Here is a 25,464-nt window from a genome sequence, read left to right as displayed (position 1 = left end):
CGCTCTCTCCACTACCCAAGTATTCTAGTACACTCTAACCAAGAGCTGCTGCAGCGGCGAATCCAACGCTGTCTTGGCTCGGTTACTGCATGGTCGCGCATTTGCGTTTTGCGCTGGAAACCGTAGCGCCATCTGTTGGGCGTCGTTTTACTCACAGAGAGAGAGAGTGATCATGAGAAGGAAGAGAAAGATCCCCGACGGCAGTAAAAGGTGGTGATGCCGTGCATATCACCACCGCTCACGCCCCCCCCCCCCCCCTCTTCGCCCGCATGGGGGGCAGCCAATTTGGATTGCGCCAGTGTTTTCTTGACATGAAATACGTGCTGCGAGGTTTGTGGAATGGTATAACAGTCTACGTTGACTTACTATTTGCCTTTAATGTCCCTTCAAGGTGTGTACTTTTGTTGAAAAGAAAGCTTTCCGTCCACAGTGCACAGTACCACAGCAGGTGCATTGAATTACACCGTGGAAGATCTCGCATGATTTTTACATGAAGCCAAGCACGTTTGAGTAGTCTTATGTTCAAAACAGTGCCAATTAAGTGAGCACGATAGCGATTGTACGCCAGCACAAGAGGCTGAAAACAAATGCAGCCTCAGACATGTCAGTTAATCTGCTGTTTACCAAGCTGATGGTCACATGCATAAGTACTTCATAAACTGCGTAAGTATTTCTCTTATGTGCTGTCGAACTGTTATTCAGTGCCTTTTTTTGTTCTGCAAGCCGCATCTGAAAAAAAAAACGAAACAACAGTTTCACTATGCTATTCCTCTTCAGCAACATTCTCTCAAGGCGCAATCAGTTGAAGACATTTTGTAGCTCACAGGGAGACTAGAGTGATCACTGTAAGACGGCCACACACGAGTACAAAAGCACGTACGTCAACTGCCATGCAACAAGGGATAACGCTGTTTCGCTGTTCCACTCGTTAACATTATGAGAGCACTGCTTTTCAACATGAACTTACTTGAAGTTACGACATGCAATGAAAAAGACAGTGCCAACCAGCAAATGCATTTTTAAATGAAAACCAAGGTGCAATCTTCAACGGTTAAACAGTATATACATATTTCTAACCAAATGGGAGGGTGCAATGATAGTACTCAGCATAGTGTAGCTTCTAGTATTACGAGACATTCTGTGACGATTTAATATTTCACTTCCTTGTTAAACTGCTAAACTATACTGTTTGACTATGAATGTAAACCATGATCTTTCCACTTCTACCGTAATACAACAACATGTTTTAGTCAGTTGTCATTATGTTTAAAGTGAAAGTAAATTCATGCGACATTTCGACTGCACACCTGTCACAAGAAGCGCAGCAGTGTAGCGGGTATTGAAGACACAGGACTACAACATGGCTAAAATCATTTTTATTTCAGAAGAACACTCTTCCGATTTTTTTAAATAATTTCTTTCGGCCTAGCGCACGTACGTCGTACACGTCACCAACCTCATTCCCTCAAGCACTCCTCTCTCTCTCTCAACCTTCGCTAAACGCACAAGACGCGCTTTTTCTCCATAGCTTTCACGCCATGCAGCAAGTAAGATGGAACGACAAGGGTGGGACAGAAACCGGAAATAAAAACGACAGACGAGGAGAAAAAAAAAAGGAACAACAAGGCAGAGACAACTTTGGGTCGACGGCAAGCGTAAGAGCGGTAAAGCTACAACAGCTGTAAACATTGTATGGCACATTTCTGTCTCTTTTTTCTTTCTTAGAAACTAGAAAAGGTGGGCATGGAAACTCAGAGCATGAGTTGAAGTTGCACCAAGCACATGCATCTGCGTTTCTCTCACTAGAGCAAACATGAAAGAGCAAAGGCCAGCAGGGAAGAAAATGAAGACAATGCAAAATGCACATAGTGACTTTGCTTCTATGGGCAGTGTTTTGTTAACGGCAGCCTTGCAAATCAAATGCAATCAAATGCAATGCGCAGCTATGTTTCACTCAAAGCTACACAGCAACAGGATGACGCGATCAAACAATTATGCAGCATATTTATGTTGTCGCACCGTTTCTCAACAGCTGACATAGCATCATTGCATGGTTTACAGCAACATCCCAATGGTAGCCACCCAACCTTTGCCACAGTTGACAAGGTATGCTCATGAACTGCAAAAATGTGACATGCTGTTCCTGTGCACTCTCTCATGTGCCTCAACTAGGACGCATTGTTCCACAAATAAAAAAAAGAGGTAATAATGCATAGGCTACTAGGAAGTTTAACTCGAATCTCACATGAAGATTGAACATTGCAACAGATGCATGGTGTCTGGTTTGTTGACGACCCAGCCCATCTTGTCAAAAAGGTGTAGGTGAAGATATTTAGCACTAACTGGCCACAATGGGTAAAAGTGGTTCATGCGAAAATTCACCATAAACAATTTGATTGGTTTGTCTCTTCACCTTGGCTAGAAATCGCAGAATCAATACTTCTCAAACAAACAAAAAAAATGTCTGCCATTAGTACAATACTTGTTCAGTCGAAAAAAAAAAATTAAGTGCACCATTATGGTAAGTTGCAATAATGTGATATAAACATTGTAAATGAGAGATTTCAATGTGCAAGAACCAGTAGATTAGGCAAAAATTTGGAAACGTCAAACTGTTTAGAGAATGACTATGTGGATTCTCGAGTGTGTTGAACACAGCACAAAAGTAACAAGAGTGTACAGCAATGCCACAATTGCAGAAATGAGATGAGGGGTGTCCCCCCAAGTATACTGTTTATCAGCGCATACCTCTACATTTATTTATCACTGCTCTGCCAGAATCCTGCGCTGCAGAATAGCACAGGACAAACTGACCCCATCATGGTGCGCCCCCCCCAAAAAAAATGAACAGGAAATAAAGATGTGCATGTGTAACTACTCGTATCCACAAGTTTCTCGCCAGCAGGCCCCTTTCATGAGTAAAGCAAAAGGGACCCCTGAGCAGTCGTGTTAAAGTGTTGTGTAAATATTATGCTCACGCAACCCACCTGTCTAAAGTGAGTGGTTTGTCTCCAGTACAATTGTTAATCAAGCCCTATGCTTTGGTTTCAGAAAGTGCAAGAACTGCCCGAGATGCATAACAGCTGTGTGCAAAATGGTAAGTAAAATGCGTTGCGGTGCTTCATGTCCTTGCCTCAGGCACTTTAGTTCATTTGTTAATCACTATAATTAGCAACAAAAGATGTAAAACAACAGCATTTGTGAAAACAAGACAAACAAATAAAGAAAGCTGCTTGGGATATCCCAACTTCATGGGAAATTTTGGTGGTTTTCTTGTTTTCGCAGCTAGCACCTATGTAAGCACAGGGCACTACTGGATTTGCCTGAGCACAGCTACTGAGCTCAGTCAACTTGGCTTGGCAGGTATGCCTGGTGAAGTGCCTGAGACAAGAAACTACTGAACCCTTTGTTCATCGGCAGTCAAAAGCATTTGTCAGATATTATGCACAAGCATCACTCCTGCAAAATGGAAACTGAGCAAGCAAATAAGCTGCTGCACTCCAGACTTCAAAAGACGCTCATGAGTAAAGCAAGCATGTCTCTGAAATCGGAGGGGGGGGGGGGGGTGGCAGCTGTTGTTCCAGAGATTTTTCTAAATGTTTCAGACTTCCCAGGGGAAGAGGGAGTGGCCCTCGTCAAGGCTCGTTCATGCAGCATATTTTTGCGGTGTGAAATCGTTAATTCATATGTGTGGATGTGCTCTGGACATCCTTAGATAAGCATGTTCAAGAATGGAACAGGCGCTGAGAAGGGGGACAGCGACTGTTTAGAAGGAGTTGAATGGAAGAAAAAAGGGAAGCATCAGAAGGAGGTGTGGCAGGGCACTACTGGCCTTGACTGAATGCCACAAAGTGTCTGTTCACATGGACAGAGAACAGTGGTCACACATAAGCAACACCTACTCCAACATGCACAAACAAAAATAACATACACTCATTTCTCTTTCTGTACAGCGGTGGAGGTGGGGGGCAAACATCACACACACACAAGCGCACACACATACATTCGCAAGAGCTAACAAAATAGGGGTAAACAAGTCTACATCCAGAGAATTTTACAATGTCCACCACACCTACCAACGCAAGTATTTTTTGGGAAGTAAGGCTGTGGAACAAGACTGAAACAGGAAAAAATTTGGGGGGAGGGGAAGGGTGTTGGAAAACAGGAAAAGGTGAGGCATGCGTGCGTGCATGCATGCATGCACCCACGCACACACCACAATGTAAAAAGGTGGGGGGTGGGAAGGGGGCGAGGATCATCACATGGTGTTGTACAGCGGGTTGGCATGCCTTTGCCGCACGGTCAGTTTGCTCAGCGGGTGAGTTTTGCCTTGTTGCTTGCGCACTTTCCTCTGGAGGCCGCCAGGCAAGGTAGCGGTAGCGGTGCCAACAGGTGCCGGCGCTGGCATGGTAGCAATAAGTGCCACGGTGGGCGTGGCGGTAACCATTGCCGGCGGTGGGAGTTCACCGGCCCGCGGCGCCCTTGCCAGCAGCGCCGTTATGCTGCGACTGGCCGACAGCTTCCTAAGTCTATCAGCATCGAGACTGGTACACCTGCTTGGCGTGGGTGGGGCCGGAACCGCAGGCACTGGCAGCGGGTCTGGACCAGTAGGCCGGCCCTCCGAGAAGGCACGAAGACCGCGCAGAGGCTGACCACAACCGTGGCGCTCGCAGACAGGGGAGTTGGGAGTGCTCGAGCTGCCACCACTGATTGGCTCGTTGCTGTCACCACTGCTCCTTTCGACAATGACGAGCCTCTCGGCAATGCCAGCAGGTTTAGTCTTGCCATTCCGTGCCTTGGCCTCCAGCTCTTTGGTGAGCCGCTTGACTACGCCGACTGCGGATTCATCGTCATCCGGCTGTTGCTGCTGCTGATCAGTGGTATTGTTGCCGCCGCAGAGAGGTGGAGAGTCACAAGGAACACAGGGAAGCATGGTACTTCCGAGTTCCTTGATGATTCGCGCTTGCTCTTTTTTCGAGCGTCCCGTGCTGTCCCCCACCGGAGGCTTCCGGTCAGTGCTGGCTGCTGACGGCACCACAGCGGTGGTGCCTCGTGGCGGTTGCAGCCCTTCTAGCACAGCCCTTTGCTGCCGCACAATGCCCACTTGGGGAACTTCGCTCGGTTCCGATGCAGGCGTGATGTCTGATTCGATATGTTCCAGACCCTGACCGGAACAGAGCAGAGGAGAGTAGGTTTCCGGTGGACTGTTAGCACAGGGGATAAAGTGCATGGCATTGGAGATGACTTGGCGCGTCTCACACAGGACTTCGTTAACTGCTTCCATTACTGATGGTGTGCTCATACTGTGCTTGATCTCGGGACTGGCCGAAAATGCGGGCGGAGGCTGAGCTTCACCTGATCGTGAGGCGAGAATTTTGGGCGGACTTCGCCCGCTCATGCATGTTGATGCTGCAGGCAGGGCAAGAGACCTGGGCCGGTGCTCACAACGCAGGCTCTGAGAGCGCAGTATCTGCCTGCAAGGTGAAGAACCATCAGGCAGCTGTTCCGGAGGAGTGGAAGGTGTGGAACGTGTTTGTGACGGAAAAGCGCCACCTTCGAGGCAGAGTGAGCGGGCGAAGCTCCTCTCTTCGAGGCAAGGTTTTGTCTTGCGGAGTTTGCAGCGAGTCGGCAGCCCTCCAGTTCGATCTGCTGGCGGTCCCATCCGCTCTTCGTGGAGTTCGGTCTTCCTGCCATCCACCTGAAGCTCCGCTACGAGAGGCAATTGTGGCGTCACAGCCGCTGTGGTATCTCTGCGTGCTTCCAACGTGGTACCCTGGCTCCTGTCCTCACCAAAACCAACCTGTAGCTTGCAAATCTCTGCCAATGGGCTCGCGGAGCACACAACAGCATCGTCAGAGTCGCAATGCAGCAAAGGGTGATGGCGGCCTGCCGGCCGGCAGACCGCCTGACTAGAGGGTGCCAGCAGGCCTGTATCAGTTGCTGACCTTTGCAGTGCGATGCCCCCAAGACCTTGCAAAGTGGGCACTCTGTCTTCCACACTTCTCCTTAACACAGAGGAGAAGGTGGCTTCTTTTGCTGCAGGAGGAGGTGCCACTGTTACCATTGCCGGTTCTAGCTCCTTGTCAGAGTCACCAGCTCCTCCTCCCAGGGTCCAGGTAGGAGGCGCAGGCGACGACTTCACTATCACAGCCATGTGCTTTGGGGTCAGTGGCTTAGTCTGGGACGCCACAGGTTGCACATCTCGTAGCAGCTCCAGTGACGATGACTCACCTCCGCCACAGCTCGGTAGGCAGCTGTACAGGTTTACTGAGTTCTCATCAGTGGTGCCAGTTTTCGCAGGTCCGCCTGAGAATGCTGATGGTGGCTTGTTTGACCATGTCACTACCGGTGAATCGATGGTGCCGCAGCGGAGGATTTCAGTCTTTGCCACCTGTTTCACTCCAGCCGCCACCGATTTTGGAACACCAACCTGCGATTCCAGCTCGCAGATGCGATCCTTGACCGAAGCGACGCGGCGTAGGCCAGGGTCTTGCTCATCGTCAGTAATAGCAACGACAGCGGGTGAGCACTTGGAGGGTGTCACCGGAGCCGCAGTGGGAAGGCCCGCCTTCATGCTGCTAGCAGCAGCATTCTTTGCATTCTTCTCTTGTTCTGTGGCTTGGACTTGTTGAAGTGTTGACACGGTGCTGGTGTGGGGTATGGTGTAACACAAAGGATCTGTTCCATACCGAGGACGGCCTGTCCGCCTGCGAGAGGGTTTTGTCCTTCCAGAAGCAAGGGCCACTAGAACAGAAAACAAAATTGGCATTCGTACATGCAGTCATTTTAACGACTGTAACTGGATATGACAAAGCAATGGTAATTCTCGTTTCACTTCCCATATAACCCCGCTTTTAAAACCTTGTTATAACTTTGGCACGTAAAACACCATAATTTAATTTTAATTGTTTTAATGAAGAAAATATTTCCTAGAAATTTATTTATTGAACCATATTTAGTTCAGATTGAAAATTTACTCAATTTGGCACCAACTGAAATCTGGCAGCACATGACACTGGAAGTAAGTCGTTTGATGCGTAAGTTTAATATTTTCACAAACCAGCTGCATTGCCAAGTCAGTGACTATGGCCTCTGAGATCAGGCAGCCGCACAATAAAGGTATTGGAGGCCATGCTATGGCCACACTACACTTTCTCCACCTATCGCTGCTAGGTCTCTTCAATTTGTCGTCCCGGACTGCTCGAGGCACTGCATACACAACGGTCATTGGGCTGAAAGCACCGCCTTGGGCAGTCTTGGACTATCAGAGATGGATAATCAAAGAGCCCGCACACAGCACCTTGCACTTTGGTCGAGTGTCGTTTTATCATCTTGCCATAACGTAACACAAACAGCTGAGCACATAGCTTATGGTACATGCTGTGCAGTGTAACTGTGGCTGTGATAAACTGCTGTATATGTGCAGTCAAGTTAAAGGCTTTGCATTCAGTACTTCAGGATCGTGAGTGTACCAATGAAGCACTGCAAGCAGCTGACTTCGCACTATGCGGGTCATTGGCCCCCAGCGTAAAGAAAAAATATAGTCGCTAGCTAGAACTGTCTGCTAGTGTCCAGTGACAACCACTGTATGAAATCAGAGGATTGCAGTGCTCCGTCAGCCAACTCATGAAATGCTGATAACTGAAGTGATCAGCTTATGCCAGAGGAATAAATTTACACATGCACTCTTTATTCCTTTCATGGTCTTCGGCAGGCTCAGCCACACTGCTCAGCGATCAAAGTTGGTCTGGTGAGTGGAGAACATTTATAGTGAATTTATAGTTATAGTTAAAGATGCACTTTTGGCTCTCACTTCAACTTTGTGTTTTAAAACGAGACATTTTTCGAGAGCATTTTAGACACTAGAGAGCATTTTTGAGTTGTGCAGGGAGGGCACACAATGCCATTTACATAATGAAGATCCTGTAGGCTGCGAGTTCTGAAAACAGTCAATCAACGACAGTGTGAGCTTCAGACAAAGACGCTGGCACAAGTTACTTTCTGAAAAATAAAAATAAAAAAGTGAACTTGTGTTGTGCGAATAATCTTGGCCCATAAAAATGCATGGGCGTCAGCCAGGACCTTCAGTCTGGATCGAATTAACCAAAAAATTTATTCAACTGGAGCCAAATTAACGAGTCTACCACTGTATACAGATTTTTTTATCGCTTATTTTCCTCAAGTGACCACAAAAATTTTGGCTTGAGAAACTTTCAGTAATTCTTTGTTAACTACTTTTTTTCCTTTCAACCCATTTATACTTAGAAACAGCACTTAATTTTCTACAATTTATAATGCTGCATAGTATACTAAAGCATTGTCTATGACGACAAAAGCTTTTCTAAGAATCTTGACAAAAATTGATATTTTCCTGCGGTAACAAAAGAGGTAAAGAGCTTCAATAAATGCACTACACATCTAAGCAAGCAGGCACACCCCAGGCAGCAGTGGAGACAGGCAGAGGCACCGCTTACTATGGCAGGGGTTGGGTATGCAGTCGGAGAAGTTGTTGCTGTTGCCGGCAGCAAAGAACACCTCGGAGGCGAGATCATCTGGGGACCACGACTTTGGCCGGCTCACACTACCAGGTACCAGGAGGCTGTTGGAGGCATTGCCACGACTGCCACCACTTCTCGCAACACCGTTGGCGTCAGCTGCACTGCCGTGACCCCCGCTGCTGCCTCCCATGGCAAGCGCCTGAGAGGCCGTTGCTCGGCACTCACGTCTGCCTCCCCCACGGTCAGGCTGCTCGTCCTTAAGGTTTGTTTCAGACTTGGAGCGCCAGATACTGTTGTGCCGCTGTTTGCTGCACAAAAGAAAAATGACAGATGTAGCATTAGCACTGGCGTCACGCAGCATTATCAAGCTACACTGAGTGAACCAACGACTAATGAGAAGATTCTGGCAGGGGTGTCGGAATATTTGAAATTTTTTAATATATAGATAATATCAGACTTTCAATATCCGTATTCAATTGGGAAACCACGTATTAAAGTCGCTTTTGAATGTTTGGAACTAACCAAGTATTTGAGAGTTCATGGCTGAGTACTACACTCATTCTTTTCTCACCGTTATTGTCGGCAGCGTGATGGATTTGGGGCCTTCAACAATCATGGGGGGAGTGCAGTGCCAACAGTTCACTATGCTCTAGTTGGCTGGACGACTACTTTCTGAAGTGGTTGTCTCATTGCGTAGGTGGACACTTCTTGATCATGATAAAGGAATGTTGAAATTACCGCTGAAAATGTGTTCATTATTTGTTGCTACTACTACAACATTCCACCTCATAAATGGGTTCTGCAGATAACGCAATTCGCAAAATCAGAACGCTGCTCATTACATTGTTATCACCATCACACCAATCCACTTTTTTCTTCTTTTTTTTTCTTTTTTCCCCTTTAGTGCTAAGTTTGGTGGGGTTGGAGGCATTCAAAGGACAGCAACTGCTTGGATTTTATTCGGTCATCAACATTTTTTTAGTATCAAGACTGGCAAGAGTAGTTCTCAAGTGTTATTTCCCCTGTTACGGGGATGGCAGTGTCCTGACTTGCTGCATGAAAACCTAGCTGAACCAAATATGTGTCCGTCACTGACTTTGTTGTGGACATTATTTTGGTGTATTAAGATTATGGGGAACTGATGGAGAATGAAGAAAACTTTGCTGTGCCATAAATTTAGTTGAACCAGCATTCGTTACGCAGGAATTCGAATGTATATTTACCTATACTCCCTTATAGCCACTGGCTACAAATTTGTAAAAGTTTTCGACCACTGAAAGGTCACGAATTCAAGTGTCACATGAATGCGGTGCAGTGGCATGGATGCGAGAGCCCACTTACATTCTGCTATAACCACTACACAAGAACTTGCAAGCACACATCTCTCCATAGCTCCCAAGCCATTACCAATATGCCAGATCCCATGCTCAAAGAAAGGCACAAGAGAGGCACAAGAGAGGGCTACTGCACTGAAAGTGATGTGGCAGGGTAGCGTGCAAGAACAGCTCCTACGCTTACGTGCATGCATTAAGTGTAGGCACTGCTGTTTTAGTGGTGGCATACAAACTGTACTAAGATGTCTGCTTGCAATCGATATTGAGTGCCGCCATCTTTTCTGCAAGCTCCAGAAGACATGCGCTTAATTACCATCATGAAAGAGACAGAAAAGACAACGTGTGCATAGGAAGGGACAAAATTAGATTTATATCTCTATACTTGCTGTCCAAGAGGCCAAGTTACGAAGTAAGAGCTTACCTTGCATGCAGGATGCCCTGGTACGTTTCGAGCTGTTTGAGGAACCCCGAATTTGGCTTGATGCAGCTGCGGCGGGTCTTGACGAAGTCGAGGGCCTGCCGGAGGTCCCAGCCATAAGCCTTCATCACATATGCAATGACCACCGATGCCGAACGGCTGATGCCCATCTTGCAGTGCACCAACACTTTGGAGCCCTGCTCTCTGTAGGGAATTGGCAGAAACAGACAAAATTCTTGAGGCCTGCAGCTCATATTTCATACACTTGCATTATGCAGTAAGAAGGGAAAACATGCCCTCTCCTCGAACATTCAGTCAACTCTCTGAGCTGGCAATCATTATGGCCCCACTTAAGGGCGCATGCCAAGTTGTCTTGTGCACTACGTATGCTCACACTAATGAAATACGCTGGAACTGCCGAACAACTAATTGCTGCTTCCAAACACCATTTCTGGTGCAACGAGACAGTTGTACCCTTGGTAGCAGCAATTTTTTAAGTGTTTCTAAAAGCAGGCACTATACATCTGCTCACTACATACTAAAAACTGACAAATAATTCGAGATCTGAACACAAGATTGGTTGTGAAATTATTACTCTCACAGACAAAAATTTTCCACCCAGCATCAGAAAATAAGAGCACACCGAAGAATGCGTGTGGCAGGCCCCTGATGGCATACAACGTATCAAGAAAGAAGCATGAAGTCTTGTCACATTCATGGCAGTGCAAGCAATAAGACTTCAGCTAGGAGCAATAAAGCAGGCAAATGTGAGCACATCTCTGTGACCTAAGTGGAAGTCAGCAAGTGGTGAGACCGACGTTTGCAAGTGTCACTGTCCTCTCAGGACATCACAGTGACGCTACCTCACAGTTTCTGAAACAGGTCTATTACGATGCTTAGGTATTTCTGGAATGAAGGGCATAAAGCACAGGCGAGCTTAAGCGAAATAAAGTTAAAAGAATGCAATGCTTATCATCAAACATCTCCAGACGTTGGAATACTACAGTAGAGTTGTGTCAATTCGACCCTGACAGCACCGATAGGACCAACGTGCCCCCCCCCCCCCCCTCTCTATGTGGGCAACGGCCACAAGCGTACCCCGGCCTGGCGTTCGGCTTTCTTCAGGGGTAATATTATTGAGAAAGGAGCCTGCACCGTAAGTTGTCATCGAAACCCTCAAGAGCACACAAAAATAGGAGGTTAGGCCCCTTACCTATTAGAAAAACCAGTGGGTTTGCACCGGTTGAAGTGACAGAAAGTGACAATAAAGGTCCTAAACAAAGTAGAAATCTAACGCGCACCCGACTTTTTCGCAAGCAAAATGGGCAAGAGTCTAACATGTGTTGCACCATGGCGACTGGTTTCTTAAAGTCAGCTTTGCTGCCATAAACCCGTGTTATGCAGTAAGGCATACAAACAATTTTCTCTTTTATGAAGGCGGTTTTGGCTTCTTATACAATTCTACCATGCAGGCAATTTTCTACCCATTTCTCTTACAAAAAAACAACAAATGCACACTAAAATTGGGTGAATACCATAATCAGACATTAGGGAGTTTTATCGTGTCTGGTATTCGGGTAAACACAGGCGAACTGGCCATTTTAATGGAGGGGCGGAGGCGTAAACGTGAGCGGCCTGCATGGTGCAGTGGCACAGAGCTCAGTCAGACAAATATAGCTAATATTTCAGTAACCAAGTGTATTTTACATTGCTCCTGGTGTAAATTTTAAGCAGCAACACGATTACGTCGCTGCTGAAAATTTACACCAGCAGCAAAGTAGAATACACTTGGTTACTGCAATATTAGTTCTGCATTTGTCTGACTAAGCTCTGCACTACCAGGTGGCTGCACCATGCAGACCACTCATGTTTACGCTTCCGCCCTTCCGGCAAAACATCCAGTCTGCCTGCGTTTGCCGGAATACCGGACAAGCTAAAACTTTATATTGTGAGCTATGGTTATTGCTCGAAAATCTTCCTAGGGCAGGCTGGAAATAGGTGTTTTCGAAGAGAGACTGCTTGCGTTCAACGCATTCACTGTCCCTTAAGCCCCACAGAGACAGGTGCTACCACTAAAGGGGTCGCTAGTAGGGCCACCATAGGGCTCAGGTGCGTGCGCGCTGACTGTTCAAGTTTGAACTATCCGGCGAAGGCCGATTCTAGGTTCGAAATAACGAAGGTGTGGGCCCATAGGAATGCATGGGCACGGCCGGGACCTTCGTTCAGGATCGAAGTAACCAAAACATTGAATTAACTGGAGTCGAATTAGCGGAACTATACTGTACAACTCATATCGATGTTTAGATGGCACATTTTTGTATGTAGTGCTAATGCAAATTCAGCAAAAAGTTTGTGTGCAAATTAGGTGCAAATTTCTTCTAGGAGGGCGGCTTTATGGCAATGTGCTCTACTACAATTTCAGGCTGAGCAACACTTTTGCAATGAGCAGCAGTGACAGCACTGATGACTAGGTGCACAAAACTAGATTGTTTCTCGAGCATTAGCTTGCGTCGATAATCGCACAATGTCATTGTTGTAAAGACTTGAGCACTCTTTCCTGCCTTAAAGGGCCTTTCACTAGATGTTGTAAACACAAACAAAAAACTGGGCGCGTAGGTCACGCGCTGACAATCGTGCCTGCAAAATGCTACACACTTGGACATGTGAAAACAGCGAAAGACTTGTGTGCCGTTAGTCCCAGAGCAGACAGGTCTTGTTAGCAAAATCATTGCATGCCTTGTCTGCTAAGTTGCACGTTTTGCCTGCAGCACCGAACCAGCGCTAACACATACAACACGAGCATTCCTGTGAAATGCAGACCACTAAATACTGCCACACAGGAAATGCGCCGTGCAGCAAGAGAGAGAAACGTGTAAGCATTATGTCGCACCTCTTTGAGGGCCCAGATCCATGATCGAAACTGTGTTCACCATATTGCTAAGTTCACCATATTGTGCGCTCTTCTAAGCTTTCCCATCCCCTCTCTACCTCCACCAAGTGCCCGGCTTCCCACACTTCACACACACACTTTTTTATTCTTTGAAACTCTTAATGCTAACGCAGTAAAAAAGGAAGCGAGGCTAGCGATATAAACATGACATGAGCTCTTGGATCTGAAATGGGGAGGAATGTCACTTGCAGGTTGAAGCAATGGAAGGGGGCCCCTGCCACAATCAAGGTGGCTCACAAAATTGCATCACTCATCGGAACATTTCATATACTTCCATCTCCACTATTCCTTAACTTAAATTGAAATCTGCGGTTTCAGGCGCCAGAACCGCAATCTTATTACAAGGCACGTCGTAGCGGGGGCTCTGGATTAATTTAGATCACCTGGGGGTTCTTTAACCGTTTAACCTCCAATCCCAAGCTGTACTCGTCATGGGAGGTTGCACCAATATCGCCAATGACGAGTCACACTCTTTCCGCCTGACGTAATGCTGCTCCCTCTGCCAAAGCTAAGTTATGCTCGGTGTTGATGGAAAGCTGCCCCCAAGAGCAGCTTTTATTTTATTTTGTGTTAATTCTAACCAGCAACCAATCAAGTTATACATTTTCAGCAGCGGAATGAGATTGAAAAAGTTATGACAACATAACAAATTTTGGGAAAATTGGTACATTAAAAAAAAATAATTTGGGGGTTAAAGGGTTAATGTGCATCCAATGCACGGTGCGTATATGAGTGCTTTTCCATTCCAGTACAGCCGGTATTGAAACCACAACCTCGAGTTTAGCAGCGCAATGCCATAGCCGCTGGGCTACCGCGGCAGGTCTCCACTATTACTAAATTCTTTTGATGAATTACTGCAACACAACGGTGTCCGGTAATCACTTCACAACTTGCAGCGAGAAATGAAAATTAATGACAGCCCTTGTGAAGATTAAGCTCTTCGTTTACAATTTAATGCACCTCATTAAACTTAAGCAATGTGTGACGCATGAAGAAAACAGATGCGAAAAAGCAGACACACGAAGAAAGCTTACTTGGCTTGCGCAATATACTTGTAGGTCTTATCCCAGTGCTTGAGCATTTCAGTTGTCTCATCATCATATACACGAATGTTGAAGTAGTCGAACAGGCCCGGATAGAAGTTGTCGATTTCCCGCGTGACGTTGAGGATGTGGCCGACCCTGCAAAACACCATTTGCAAGGAGAACATAAGTCATCTAAGGCGACAAGCCATTTTTGAACCCTCACAATATAACATGTTTCAAGGGAACTTGATTATCAGTACACTCCTCAGTCACTATGCATTTTGCTATTTTTGTGTGTGTTCTATTTGGCAATTTGGCAAGCAATCTTTTAGTTTTCACCTAAGTAAGACTGTTCTGCTGACCCAATGTTGGTTCACCTTGTTAGGCATTTGCACTACACCAAGGTCAACCAAAAAACTGAACTCGCGTTTTCTTTATTGCCCTATCTAAGCAGGCAGTAATGTCTTACTGCGTATAAATTGCAGCTATAATGCATCAAATAACTAAATCACTTCAATGTTGAACAATACAGTAAAGAAGCAAATAAATATCAGACTTACGTGTCTTTTCAGACGCATATATTGTGTGCCACAGTTATGCATCCATAGCTACACAAATCTCATTGTGTAATTCAGCAAGTACACACAATGAGCTTTCAGTGTGTCCAGAACAGTGAACTTTGTAGTCTATTGACTAAGCTCACTGAGTTCACACAATGAAAGACAAAGTTAACTGTGAATGTAAAGAGCCACTTCTCAACAAGGTAGTTTTGCTACTTTTTCAATCTTCAGATGCTTTCAGCACCAACAAAGGCCTGACCGTTGCAGTGGAAGTGTGACATCTGCTGTGTCGTATGTGTGCTTTGATTAAAATAATCGCCGCCCCTTCCACTCCGTGAAGATGGTCACACAGCAAAGCTGTGTTAGTTACACCGAGTGTTACACCATGCAAGTCAAACTTCACAAGCAGTCTATATTGTAAATCTTTTGTTTCATCATTCGTTTACGTCATTTTCGCTTTTGTGTGCTTCACGTGGTGACCATGCTTTAGGAGTGCGTTTTTGCAGTTCTCTGTGTTTTTTTTTTGTTTTTTCGTGACGTTTCTCTGTGTTTTGCCATGCTTTTTTTTTCGCATGCAAGTTGCGCCGCCCCTTTTTTGCCCGCCAGTAATGAGAGCAAGCAACGAGCCCGTTCACGAGCCAACTCTCACTGACACTCGCGGTAGGCAGCTTCTTCCTCAGGAGTACGCAATTCTCGTGGTCTTCCCTTAGTTGTAGCTCAGATGGAATGTGTGGAACCACTAGTCCAAAGCTCCATATATACAACTACAGCAGCGTTTATCCATGTTCGGCACGAACGCGGGAAAACGCAGACGGTGTCGGCAGCAGCTCTGCATGTTGCCTCGTTGGTGCTGCTACACAACCAATGCTAACATGAACTCCTCTCACACCCCACTCCTCCGTTGACCTACTTTTTTCCTTCACCGCTATTGGTTGGTGTGCCTTATGCGCTCCCCCTCCAACGCGACTATTCCACATTCTGCTTTTCATCTGCACCCTCTCACAGCAGTCTCACAGGGGGAATGGGGTCACACTCCAACCCCTTTCCCCCTGTTGAGCTCTTGTTTTCCTCTCCTCTACCGCTAGGTCACGTGGCCGCTTTTTAGCGAAGTCCGACAATGACGGCACAGGATCCGTATAAACAGCTTTGCATGTAAAATTTGAAGCCAGACAGGGGTACACAGGAAGATGGAGATTTGAAGAGATTACGAGTGGCTGAACAAAGCATGTCTGTTCCTCTCTTCTTCAACCGCTGCTGATCACTTGAACAAGAAAGGTCTCACATGGCTACCATCTCTAGTGCCAAAATTGGCGAGTGCGCACAAAGTCTGCTTTAATATGCCTCCTAGCTACTCGGGTCTCAAAAAGTTAAAAGCCACTTGCCCTTTGTCTTTCAGTTCCTCAAGATTCGAGGCGTTCCACTCAGAGCCAAGGTAGAGGTATTCGAGGATCTCAGTTGCCGCATCCATCTGACCCAGGATGGTAAGCATCTCCTGATCGATGAAGGGTTTGAACTCCTGCAGGCTCATGTCCAGCTCTGCCTCTAGCCGGGACCGCATCTGCACAGCCAATGTCCACAACAAAGTTTAGCCCTTGCTTCTGTTTCATGTTTTTCCCAATGGCATCTTATGAAGATGAATAGATGAATAGAAATGTTCCCGAAAGTTACCTACCACCGTAAAGAAATATTCACCTCATTCTGTGCCGATATGTTCTCAGCCGAATCAGACAGACCAAAGCCCATAAATATAATTCTTATTAAAACTTTCCCACAAAGATCTCTGCGAGCACAATGTAATACAACATGTTACTTGTAATGCAGCATTTAATGACAGAGCATGTTGCACTGGCCTTAAACAAAAAGCAAATTGAAGATGAGTCGGGCATTGATACAGTATCAAGTCACTCAGCCAGCATGACTGTGCCTTACACCAGAAAACAAGAAATGTTTCTAGAACAATTATGATAAATGTATTATCAAATGATCAAATAATCATCAAAGGCAATAAACCACCCCAGACACAGTCTGTGAATTTGCTGAAAAACGATGAGACAGAATCTGGCAACTGAAAGAAAAATTGTGTCTGACAAAATGACCATCTTTCCCCAGTAATTGCAAAGACGGCTAATGCAATAAGAGCTTAAAATGGATACCATAAACCAGGTAAGACCAACACTGTTCTTGAGCCATAGGTTGCAAAGATGTGACCCTCACATCACTCACCAAACTGCTGCTTAGTTCTTAAATGTTTACATAAGAAAGGAAACAAAATGTACTCACAAATTTACTGGTCACCTCATCCAGATCCACAGACATCATAAGCTCCTTCAACTTGCTCCTGATAAGTGCTTCTGTCTCTTCCTTTTGTGACGGCCTGAAAAAATATGCAGGAAAAAAAAAAGAATTCACGAGAGATTCCGGCAGAACCCATCTCACAATGAATGTATATGTTATTGCGAATAGTATATTAAAACATTGTAGCAACACACCATATTGCCACCACCGAAATTCCCAAAGAATGCTTATTGCATTAAAGACATGTTCTGTAAAAGACAAGGCCAGCAGGATGTTTCACACAAGATTCATATGCAATATTCATATGTAATATGCTAGTCACAGGTAAAAAATGCCTGCATATCTTGCACTATAAGGGCAACAAGGGCCCAGTAGAAGTGCCAATATCTTAATTACGTGGCAAGGAAAAAAAAAGAAAAAAAAGACCATCAATCTCATCAAACGAGTATTCTAAAGTGATCCATTTAAACATTACCAAGCAACAGGTGTCGAAAACCCTGCCATAAAGTTCTTCTATCACACATAATGATGTAAGCAAAATGGCATATCAAACTCCTGAGGCCCTGGCAAGATGCTGCCTTCCCTAATGTATTACAAGTTGTGCAGCGAGACTACCTGCAGTATTTTGGATTATCTCCTATTATGTGCAACAGAAGCCGTAAACTACCCTACACAGGGCTCGTGAAATATTGCCTCACTGCAATGCTCGTGGTTATGTAGTGAAGCTGGCACAAAATAACATGGCACAAGAATTTATATAACAGACTCAAAAAAGAAAAAGAAAACAAATAAAGAAGAAAGAAAGAAACAGCAAGCAAGTAAAAAAACGAAGTATTGCTTGCAATGAGACTAGATGAATGTGGTAACTTTAGGTAACACAAGCAATTGGTTTTAGTTACCTAAGCCAAACATTCAAAAATGAGATTTGTGATGTTGCTTCACTGCAATGACTAGTGGCAAGGCAGAAAAGCTTGCATGAAGTAGGTTCGTTTTGAAAGCAGACAAGAAAATGATGGCATTATTTTGAACAGTGGTGCTGCTTTCTTCGAAACAAACTGCACATCATTTACTGGGCATCATACTAATGGTATGGATTTCTAGCAAATGAAGTACAGTCATGGCATGTTTGCATAAACGATTAATTGCATGTGTTTTAGTGCATACCATTTAGATAAAAAAAATTGTTTTAAAGTGCTTTGAAAAAATATATAGATGTCATGTTGCAATTAGAAATCACGGCTGTTTACATTGCTGGTCTACTGCACACCGACTACGTGGTCAACGTCTTCCTCGAGCATAACGTTTCTTTTCGTTGTCACTGCAGCGGCCGACCATTTCTGAATTTCGGACTCTGCCCTCAAGTTCTTCCTCACGGCATAGACCTCGCCACTCTGTCTCCATCACAGGAGTGCCACATTTCGTCGCTGTCAGCTAATCCTTCTTCCAACATCTCTTCGGTTGTTTTAGTAACATGCCAGCTGAAGTGCGAAGGCAGCCATTATTTAATTTGAATTCTGGTGAGCTTTCTTCTTGCAAAAAAAAAAAGACCAGCTTTACAAGCCTCAGCATCAGACAACTGACATTCCATCGAGCGGCCACGTCTTTGAGGGTCCAAGAAAAAAGAAAACTACTGGACGGAAACTCACCGTGAGCGATCGTAGTCGGGCGTTGGGGGCCTCTTGGATACCAAGTCGTCCATCGCATGCCTTTGAAATAAGAGAAGAAAAAAAGACGAAGAGCATCGGCGTTAGTAGCTGAATACGAAAACTGACTGATCATAAGCTCAGAAGGAGTTAACGCACCACTCGTTGAGGCAGGACTGGTCTGACTGTATCCTCTCGGCATAGTACTGCACCCACTGATGGGTTCCGCCCCCCTGGAAGTAGTTGAACTCCCGTGCTTTGGCACACGCCTTGTGCAGGGACTGCAGCGCAGACCTGCGAGTCAAAAAAAGGGGGGAAAAAGCACAATATTTCCATATTTCTCCAAAGCACTGTCCAATCTTGACATATCGAAATCTGATAGTTCAACTTTCGGTGTACTATATCCAACAAACTTACGAGCAGTACTTTCATGCTGCAATTCATAAGAAAAAGTCTCAGTATTCACAACTTATCAAACACGCTATACGTATACTGAAAATCTTCCTTGGAAGTGGCTTTCCTTAACGAGAGTGCTCACACGATTGATTCCGACAACGAAAATTGTTGTTAGAGAGCACCAACCAAAACGATCTGATTAAACGTCCTACCACCTCGCAGCCTCCTTCTAGTCAACCTCATCGCCTCTTCCTAGCTTCTTATAGTAATGTTGAAGAGCCAATGACTCCTTTCTCCCACAGCATTTTGTAGCAGTTCATACGAAAGGCTTCGGGAGAAAGACGTCAATGGCTCGCAAGTGTTACTATACGAAGCTCTTCCGAACAGCAGCCACTGCATAAACATTACTGAATCCTCGCGAAATACGACAGTCAGCAGCAACAAACCATGACCATGTCACCGCTAGCTGTGTCTCACTTTAACTTAGCGAAACATCGACGGACACCTTCATGCTTGGCATTCTCAGATGCTGCGCAGTAAATGCCCTTTCATGAGCAATCGAGAAAGAAGAGCCATTATGCGTGACAACACAAGCAGAGCTCACAGGTTACTATGAGCTGCTGCCACGTGTGAGCGCAGTTGAAGGTATGGGTTCAGGGCCAGACTATATTGCAGGGTTTATTAGAGTGCTTAAACTACGCAGTAGGTTGCGAGGGACGCCATAGCGGGGAAGTCCAGGATTAGTTTTGACCACTTAGAATCCTTCAACAAGCCCGCAATTCACAAAACAAGCATTGTAGAAAGTTGAAAATAGTACATTCAGGTACAAGGCACTATAAGTAGCCAATTAAAATGAAAACATAAGAAGATATGGGCAAGCACAGCTAGCTACTGAGTCCCACGATCACTGTGATACAAAACTGCACGGACATTTAAAACATCACAGCTCACAGCACATCACAACAAAAAGGCGCAAAGCAATACAGTCAACCTCCCATTTTTCGGACTCCCTAGAGGCCGCGAAATCGGCCGAAAAATCGGGCACTCCGAAATGGTGAATGCAAGCCTTTAACTGCCGATGAGGGCTGAAATCGCCACAGGCACGTCCGAAAAAACATGGAAGGCCTACCAGTACATTTATGAGACACATCGGTAGCGCACCCAGGATCTCTGCCAGGGGGGGGGGGGGTTGACAGTTTGCCAATACCATCTAAACAGCACTAATTTCGATTTCTTCACGGGAAATTGAAAAAAAAAAATGCGCTTTTTACGAGTGTGCAGACGATTGCGCGCCTTGCATCTTAGTTGCAGTACTCAAATTCGTAAGGAAAGAAAAGGGGTTAAACAAAACCCCCGAATCTGTTGCTGTCTGCAATCATAGGAAATTGCTTATTTGAGCGTCGAAAAGACATGCTACAGGTCAGCAAGCGCTGGCATAAAGTGGTTTGTACGTCGAGAAGTAATCGGGTAATGACTGCAGTTTACAGGTCGTACGTACGGCACGCATAGGGTGATTGCTGCTGACCTCGAGGACGACGGTCGCATTTTGAGGGAGTCGAAGTGCAAGGCACCCGTGTGCCGTAAGGTGTCAGTGCGCGTTAAAGAACCCGAAGTGGTCGAAATTATTCCAGAGCCCCCAGCCCCTATAATCCTGATCCGGAGGGGAAAAAAAAAAAAAAAAAAAAACGCGTTTGAATCTATCGACGCAATGCGGACGGGGCCCGTAAAATCTCACAGGAGTAATGATGTGTGCTGATAAAATGTTGATTTCATGATAAAGACGTATTCCATGACGCTCGCAGAAAGCGCGCGATACCCGAGGCTGGCGATGCGCTCATTTCGGCTGCGCGCCTTCCCGCGCCTCGGTCAGCAGCGCCGCCCTGCGGCATCGGTGCGCTGGGGGGTCACGCTTGCGCCGCCGGTATTCACACCTCCCCTTCTAGCCACCCTACCTTTGATTAATGTGGTTTCGGACCTGCGGTCACAGCACAAAGTTCGGAAAATCGGACGGCGAAGGGTTCTTGCGTCTGAAATTGGAGACGTTCTTATACCTTGACTCTACGGGGTACATGGTGGTACCGCGAAGCCGTCCGAATTATCGGGCATGTCGGACATGGAGGCACCGCTTGGGAGCAGTTTCGACGCAATAATGCGTTTTGGAGCAGGATGGCGCAGGCAAAGCGCAATGACGCAGCGTGGCGTAAATGGGGCAACACTTCCACCCCTGGCACGGTAAAGTAGAGAACTAACACAGAGATCTCACTAAAGCTCCTAAACAAAGTTCAAATCTAACGCGAACTCGATTTATGCAAGAAAAATGGGCAAGGGTCTAATATGTGTTGCACCATCGCAGCCCGTTTCCTAAAATCAGCTTCGCAGCAGTACATCCGTGTTATACGGTAAATGATACAAACTCCATGAAGGCGGTTTTGGATTAGTATGCGACTGCACCACGCAGGCAACTTTCGGTTCACTGGTCGTGAAAAAAAAAAAAAAAAAAAGCCGCGCATTAGAATTGGGTAAATACCGTAATCAGTCATTGGTGAACTACGGTTAATGCTTGTAAATATTCCTAGGGCAGGCTGAAAATAGTTGACGGGAGAGGACGTGTCAACGCATTCACTGTCCCCTAAGCTCCGGCGAGTCAGACGCTACCACTAAAGCGGTGGCTATTGGGATGACCATAAGGGTCTGGTGCGTGCATTATGACTAGTCAAGTTCGAATTATGCGGTAAAAGCCAATTTTAGGATCGAAATAACGAAAGTTTGAGCTCATAGAAATGCATGGGCATTCGTTCGAGGTCGAATTAACAGAAAAATCTAATTAACTGTAGGAATATTAACGGAAGTCTGCTGTACCAGGTTACGTTGCAAAGCTGCGGAGATATACCACGGCTTCTTAACTTCTGAAGTTGACTGTAGAGTGTCAAGACTTTGTGGTGGTCGACGATCTGGCCTATATCCTACAAACTCATGTGATATTTTATTCCTGTTGGAATCTGCATGTACAGCAGCATCCTATGTGTTATGAACCCGAGGATATAGAGAGCATGCAGGTGGAGGTAACACGCAGGCGCACGACAATCGCGCGCGTTTTACGCTGCAAGAATCTTATTTTGAGGACCAGATGATCGTCACTTTGTCGGTTTACGCCAGAACCGCAAACCCTAATAAACGAGCTCGCATACCCGTAGCTATGGCGTTAGCGTGCACGAAACTTACGGCATTACAGACTGCAGACTGTAAAAGGGAGAGAGAGTGATTACGGAGAGGGAAAGGCGCTGTTTCCTGCAGCCACGTCTCAGTGCCTTGGGGAAGGGGAGGGGGACAGGAAAGAGTAGGTCGTCACGGCCGCAGCGGCAGGCAGACGGCGCATTTAAAGCTTAAACGCCAGCCCAGTGTACTCCAAGAACCTAAGAACGCGGTCACGTGCTTTACAGATAAGTATTATCACGAGCATCCAGCTCCGCCCGGACAGCAGGAGATAGCAGGAGTCGCGCTAGTTCGGTCAACACTCACCAGCGAACGGTGGTGAAGGCGGCAGTCAGCTGCGACGTCCACAGGACGCAGGGGACGTCGCCGACGCGAAAGTGGTACGCGCTCATCTCCAGCCGAGCCGCGAATTCGACCACGCCGCACTTGAACGCTTCCGCGCAGCGGGCGGAAGAACCGCAGTCGGCGAACAGGGCGAAACACATGATGGCCCAGCTGCTCGAAAGGTGTCGAACGAATGCGCGTCTGGCACACGTGCAAAGATTCTGAACAGCCTGCAGAATCGCACTGTGTCCCTTACGAACGTTGTTGAAGGCTGACGTGAAGGACAGAGAAGCTGGTATAGATGCACGAACCGATGTGAGGCTCCACTTCGAGAGAATGTGATCGCGTGTCGGCTATGTCATTTTCTCCGTTCATGCAGCACAAGTGGTAATTCCTGAACGCAGAAATATCGCATTAAGCTACCTTGACGATGATGTCTTCTCGTGGTCAGCAGATGACAGTCGGAAAGTATTCTAAGCACCATGGAGCATAGTGTGGGTACGGCTGCAAGGAACAATGCACACCTTAGAGATTAAAAGAGCACTTGCGTTCCATTCACGTGGCCATCAGCAAAACAATGGCAGTAATTCCGGGAGACTAATTTCTTCAAATCAGACGATTTCAATGACGTCCGCGACAACGAGTGCCCGCTGCGACTGGCGGACTCTTCAACATCGCTGGGTCTTCGGTCCAGGAAAAATCAGTGAGTTTTGCTGTTTGTCGAGAAACCGCATGCACGTGTAGGCCAGGCAGTTGCTACACAAGGAGCAATCAATAAGCCTTCCGGCTATTCTACAATTCCCGAAGGATCGTGAGATGACTACAGCCGCTCTCGAAAGTAAAGCCCCGATGTGACTAAGCAATACCAGGCTCAAGAACTGCAGGCTCGACTCCGGGAGCAGCGAGAAGAACTCTCGTCATTTGAGCGGAGCAGGAGACCACGGAACGCGCACATAGCAGCAGCGACGACCGCACAGCGTCGAGTGGTGACGCAAAAGTGAGCCGGGCCGGCGCATTACGAGCGCTACGCGTAGGACACCGCGTGGGAAGGTGCATGCGGGCTCCGGTGCGCCCACACGTCACGTCGGCCAGAGCCTTTCTGGGAACCCTGGCAGATAAATGGCCGCTCGACGATTTCCCGGAAAGCGATCAGTAGACGGAGGAATGCGAACAGGACTGTGGTGATCGCTGACAGCTATCGCAAAGTGCACGGTGCGCGCGATCAAACACACCGCAGAATCGCGTGACACGGTACACAAGTGCGTTCTGTAAACATCAATCAATTGATGAAGTTTAGTTCGCGGACCAAAGCTGCCGCTTTGGCCTATAATCACGCTACGGTATAGAGGGTTCCGGATTATTCCTTTTCTTTTATCTGGGGCTTTTTAGAAGACATAAATTAAACATACCAGAAATACATGAGGCTGGCAATCGAATCAATAGTGATCTCGTGGTCGCTTCTCGTAGCTGCTTCCTTTTTTTTTTTTTTTCGTGCGAAATGCAACGATGCGGTAATTATCAATCAGGTACGATATTAAAAAAATTAAATTATGGGGTTTTACGTGCAGAAACCAGTTCTAATTATGAGGCACGCCGTAGTGGAGGACTCCGGAAATTTGGACCACCTGGCGTTCTTTAACGTGCACCTAAATCTAAGTACACGGGTGTTTTCGCATTTCGCCCCCATCGAAATGCGGCCGCCGTGGCCGGGATCAGGTACGATATTGTTGATTACAACGCATATAAAAAACACGAATGATGTAACCATACCTGTTTACTATCGTATCAATAGTTTACGCTGATATTGAAGCTCCTGCACAATTTCTAACTGATTTAGACACACTTGTCACATATGTCGTTTACAGAGCGCTAATGAAGAAAACCCACATTAAATTATGTTTATGCCACACGAGCTTCCAGCTTAAGTTGTTACGTAGGCACGCACGCGCGCACATCTTCGCAGTTCTCGGCCCAAAGAAATGCCGGACGATAACGCATACATTCGTTTCGGTCGTGAATGTTTGCGCGCAAAAATAAAACGCACGGAACGACTAATCATACGGCCTGCGTAACTGTTTCTCGTGGCAAGACACCGTGCGCGCCATCGCCAGTTGCGAGCGCGCACCACGTGCGAGTGGTATAACGCCTTACGCGCCGCACGACAGCATTGCGTGGGCCGACTTTGTTAGGGATGCAAATAAGGCGTGTACACCAGCGTGGGCGAACACGAAGGAAGCGTGCAGTTGAAAGCGGCTGTGGCGACCAAATCCAGCTAAACGAGAAGGCAGTGGAAATCGGCAGTTTTCGCTTTCACGCACTGCAATTGTAAATGCGATGGCATGAAACCAAATAAATGTCCCGCGAAAATTGCCAGGCAAGCTCGTAAACCACGAGAAACCGAAAGTGCACTACAGAGATGAGGCCCAACGTTTTCACCAAGTGATAAATGGACGGCCGGGTGCGCAATACGAACGGAGAAAGAATGGAGGGGGCTGTGAAAACAAAATAAGGCGGTCATTGACATAGTTAATGAGTAATAATAAAGTTGTAAACATAAACAATAATAGCACTTCCAGAGAAATATACAGCGATCCGTTCCAAGTGCATAAAATGGCGTCTCGTTTTTCGTAGAGTTTTCCAAGTTCTATCGTTCAACACTGGTTGCGTGGCACCTTTGGCCGTTCTGCATACGTGTAGCTGAACGCCTTTAAAACGAATTGCTTGGGGCCTCCGGAATCCATCGTCATACGGGTCACTTCGCTGCAAAGGCCGCGCACCGTATAGCTCACAATATAACCGGGACAGAAT

At 46.4% G+C, this 25,464-nt stretch overlaps 1 protein-coding gene across 5 annotated transcripts in view; it reads right to left on the bottom strand.

The window, feature by feature from the left end:
• Positions 1-1,361: 1,361 nt before the first annotated feature.
• Positions 1,362-25,464, bottom strand: part of LOC119445669 (uncharacterized) — a 286,202-nt gene continuing 262,099 nt past the window's right edge. For all 5 annotated transcript variants that reach the window (XM_049663499.1, XM_037709951.2, XM_049663497.1 and 2 more), the window contains 8 exons: positions 18,883-19,017; positions 18,727-18,786; positions 17,066-17,159; positions 16,168-16,343; positions 14,235-14,381; positions 10,254-10,454; positions 8,475-8,806; positions 1,362-6,744 (listed from right to left, as the gene is read on the bottom strand). In XM_049663499.1, the coding sequence (XP_049519456.1) occupies positions 4,259-6,744; positions 8,475-8,806; positions 10,254-10,454; positions 14,235-14,381; positions 16,168-16,343; positions 17,066-17,159; positions 18,727-18,786; positions 18,883-19,017 (3,631 nt within the window). In that variant the 3' untranslated portion in view covers positions 1,362-4,258. The remainder of the gene's footprint in view (positions 6,745-8,474; positions 8,807-10,253; positions 10,455-14,234; positions 14,382-16,167; positions 16,344-17,065; positions 17,160-18,726; positions 18,787-18,882; positions 19,018-25,464) is intronic.

Source organism: Dermacentor silvarum, chromosome 3 (assembly GCF_013339745.2).
Source record: "Dermacentor silvarum isolate Dsil-2018 chromosome 3, BIME_Dsil_1.4, whole genome shotgun sequence".
In the NCBI taxonomy this organism is placed as follows: Eukaryota; Metazoa; Arthropoda; class Arachnida; order Ixodida; family Ixodidae; genus Dermacentor; species Dermacentor silvarum.
The sequence above is the reverse complement of the archived record's forward strand: the minus strand, read 5'-3'. Positions and strand labels throughout refer to the sequence as shown.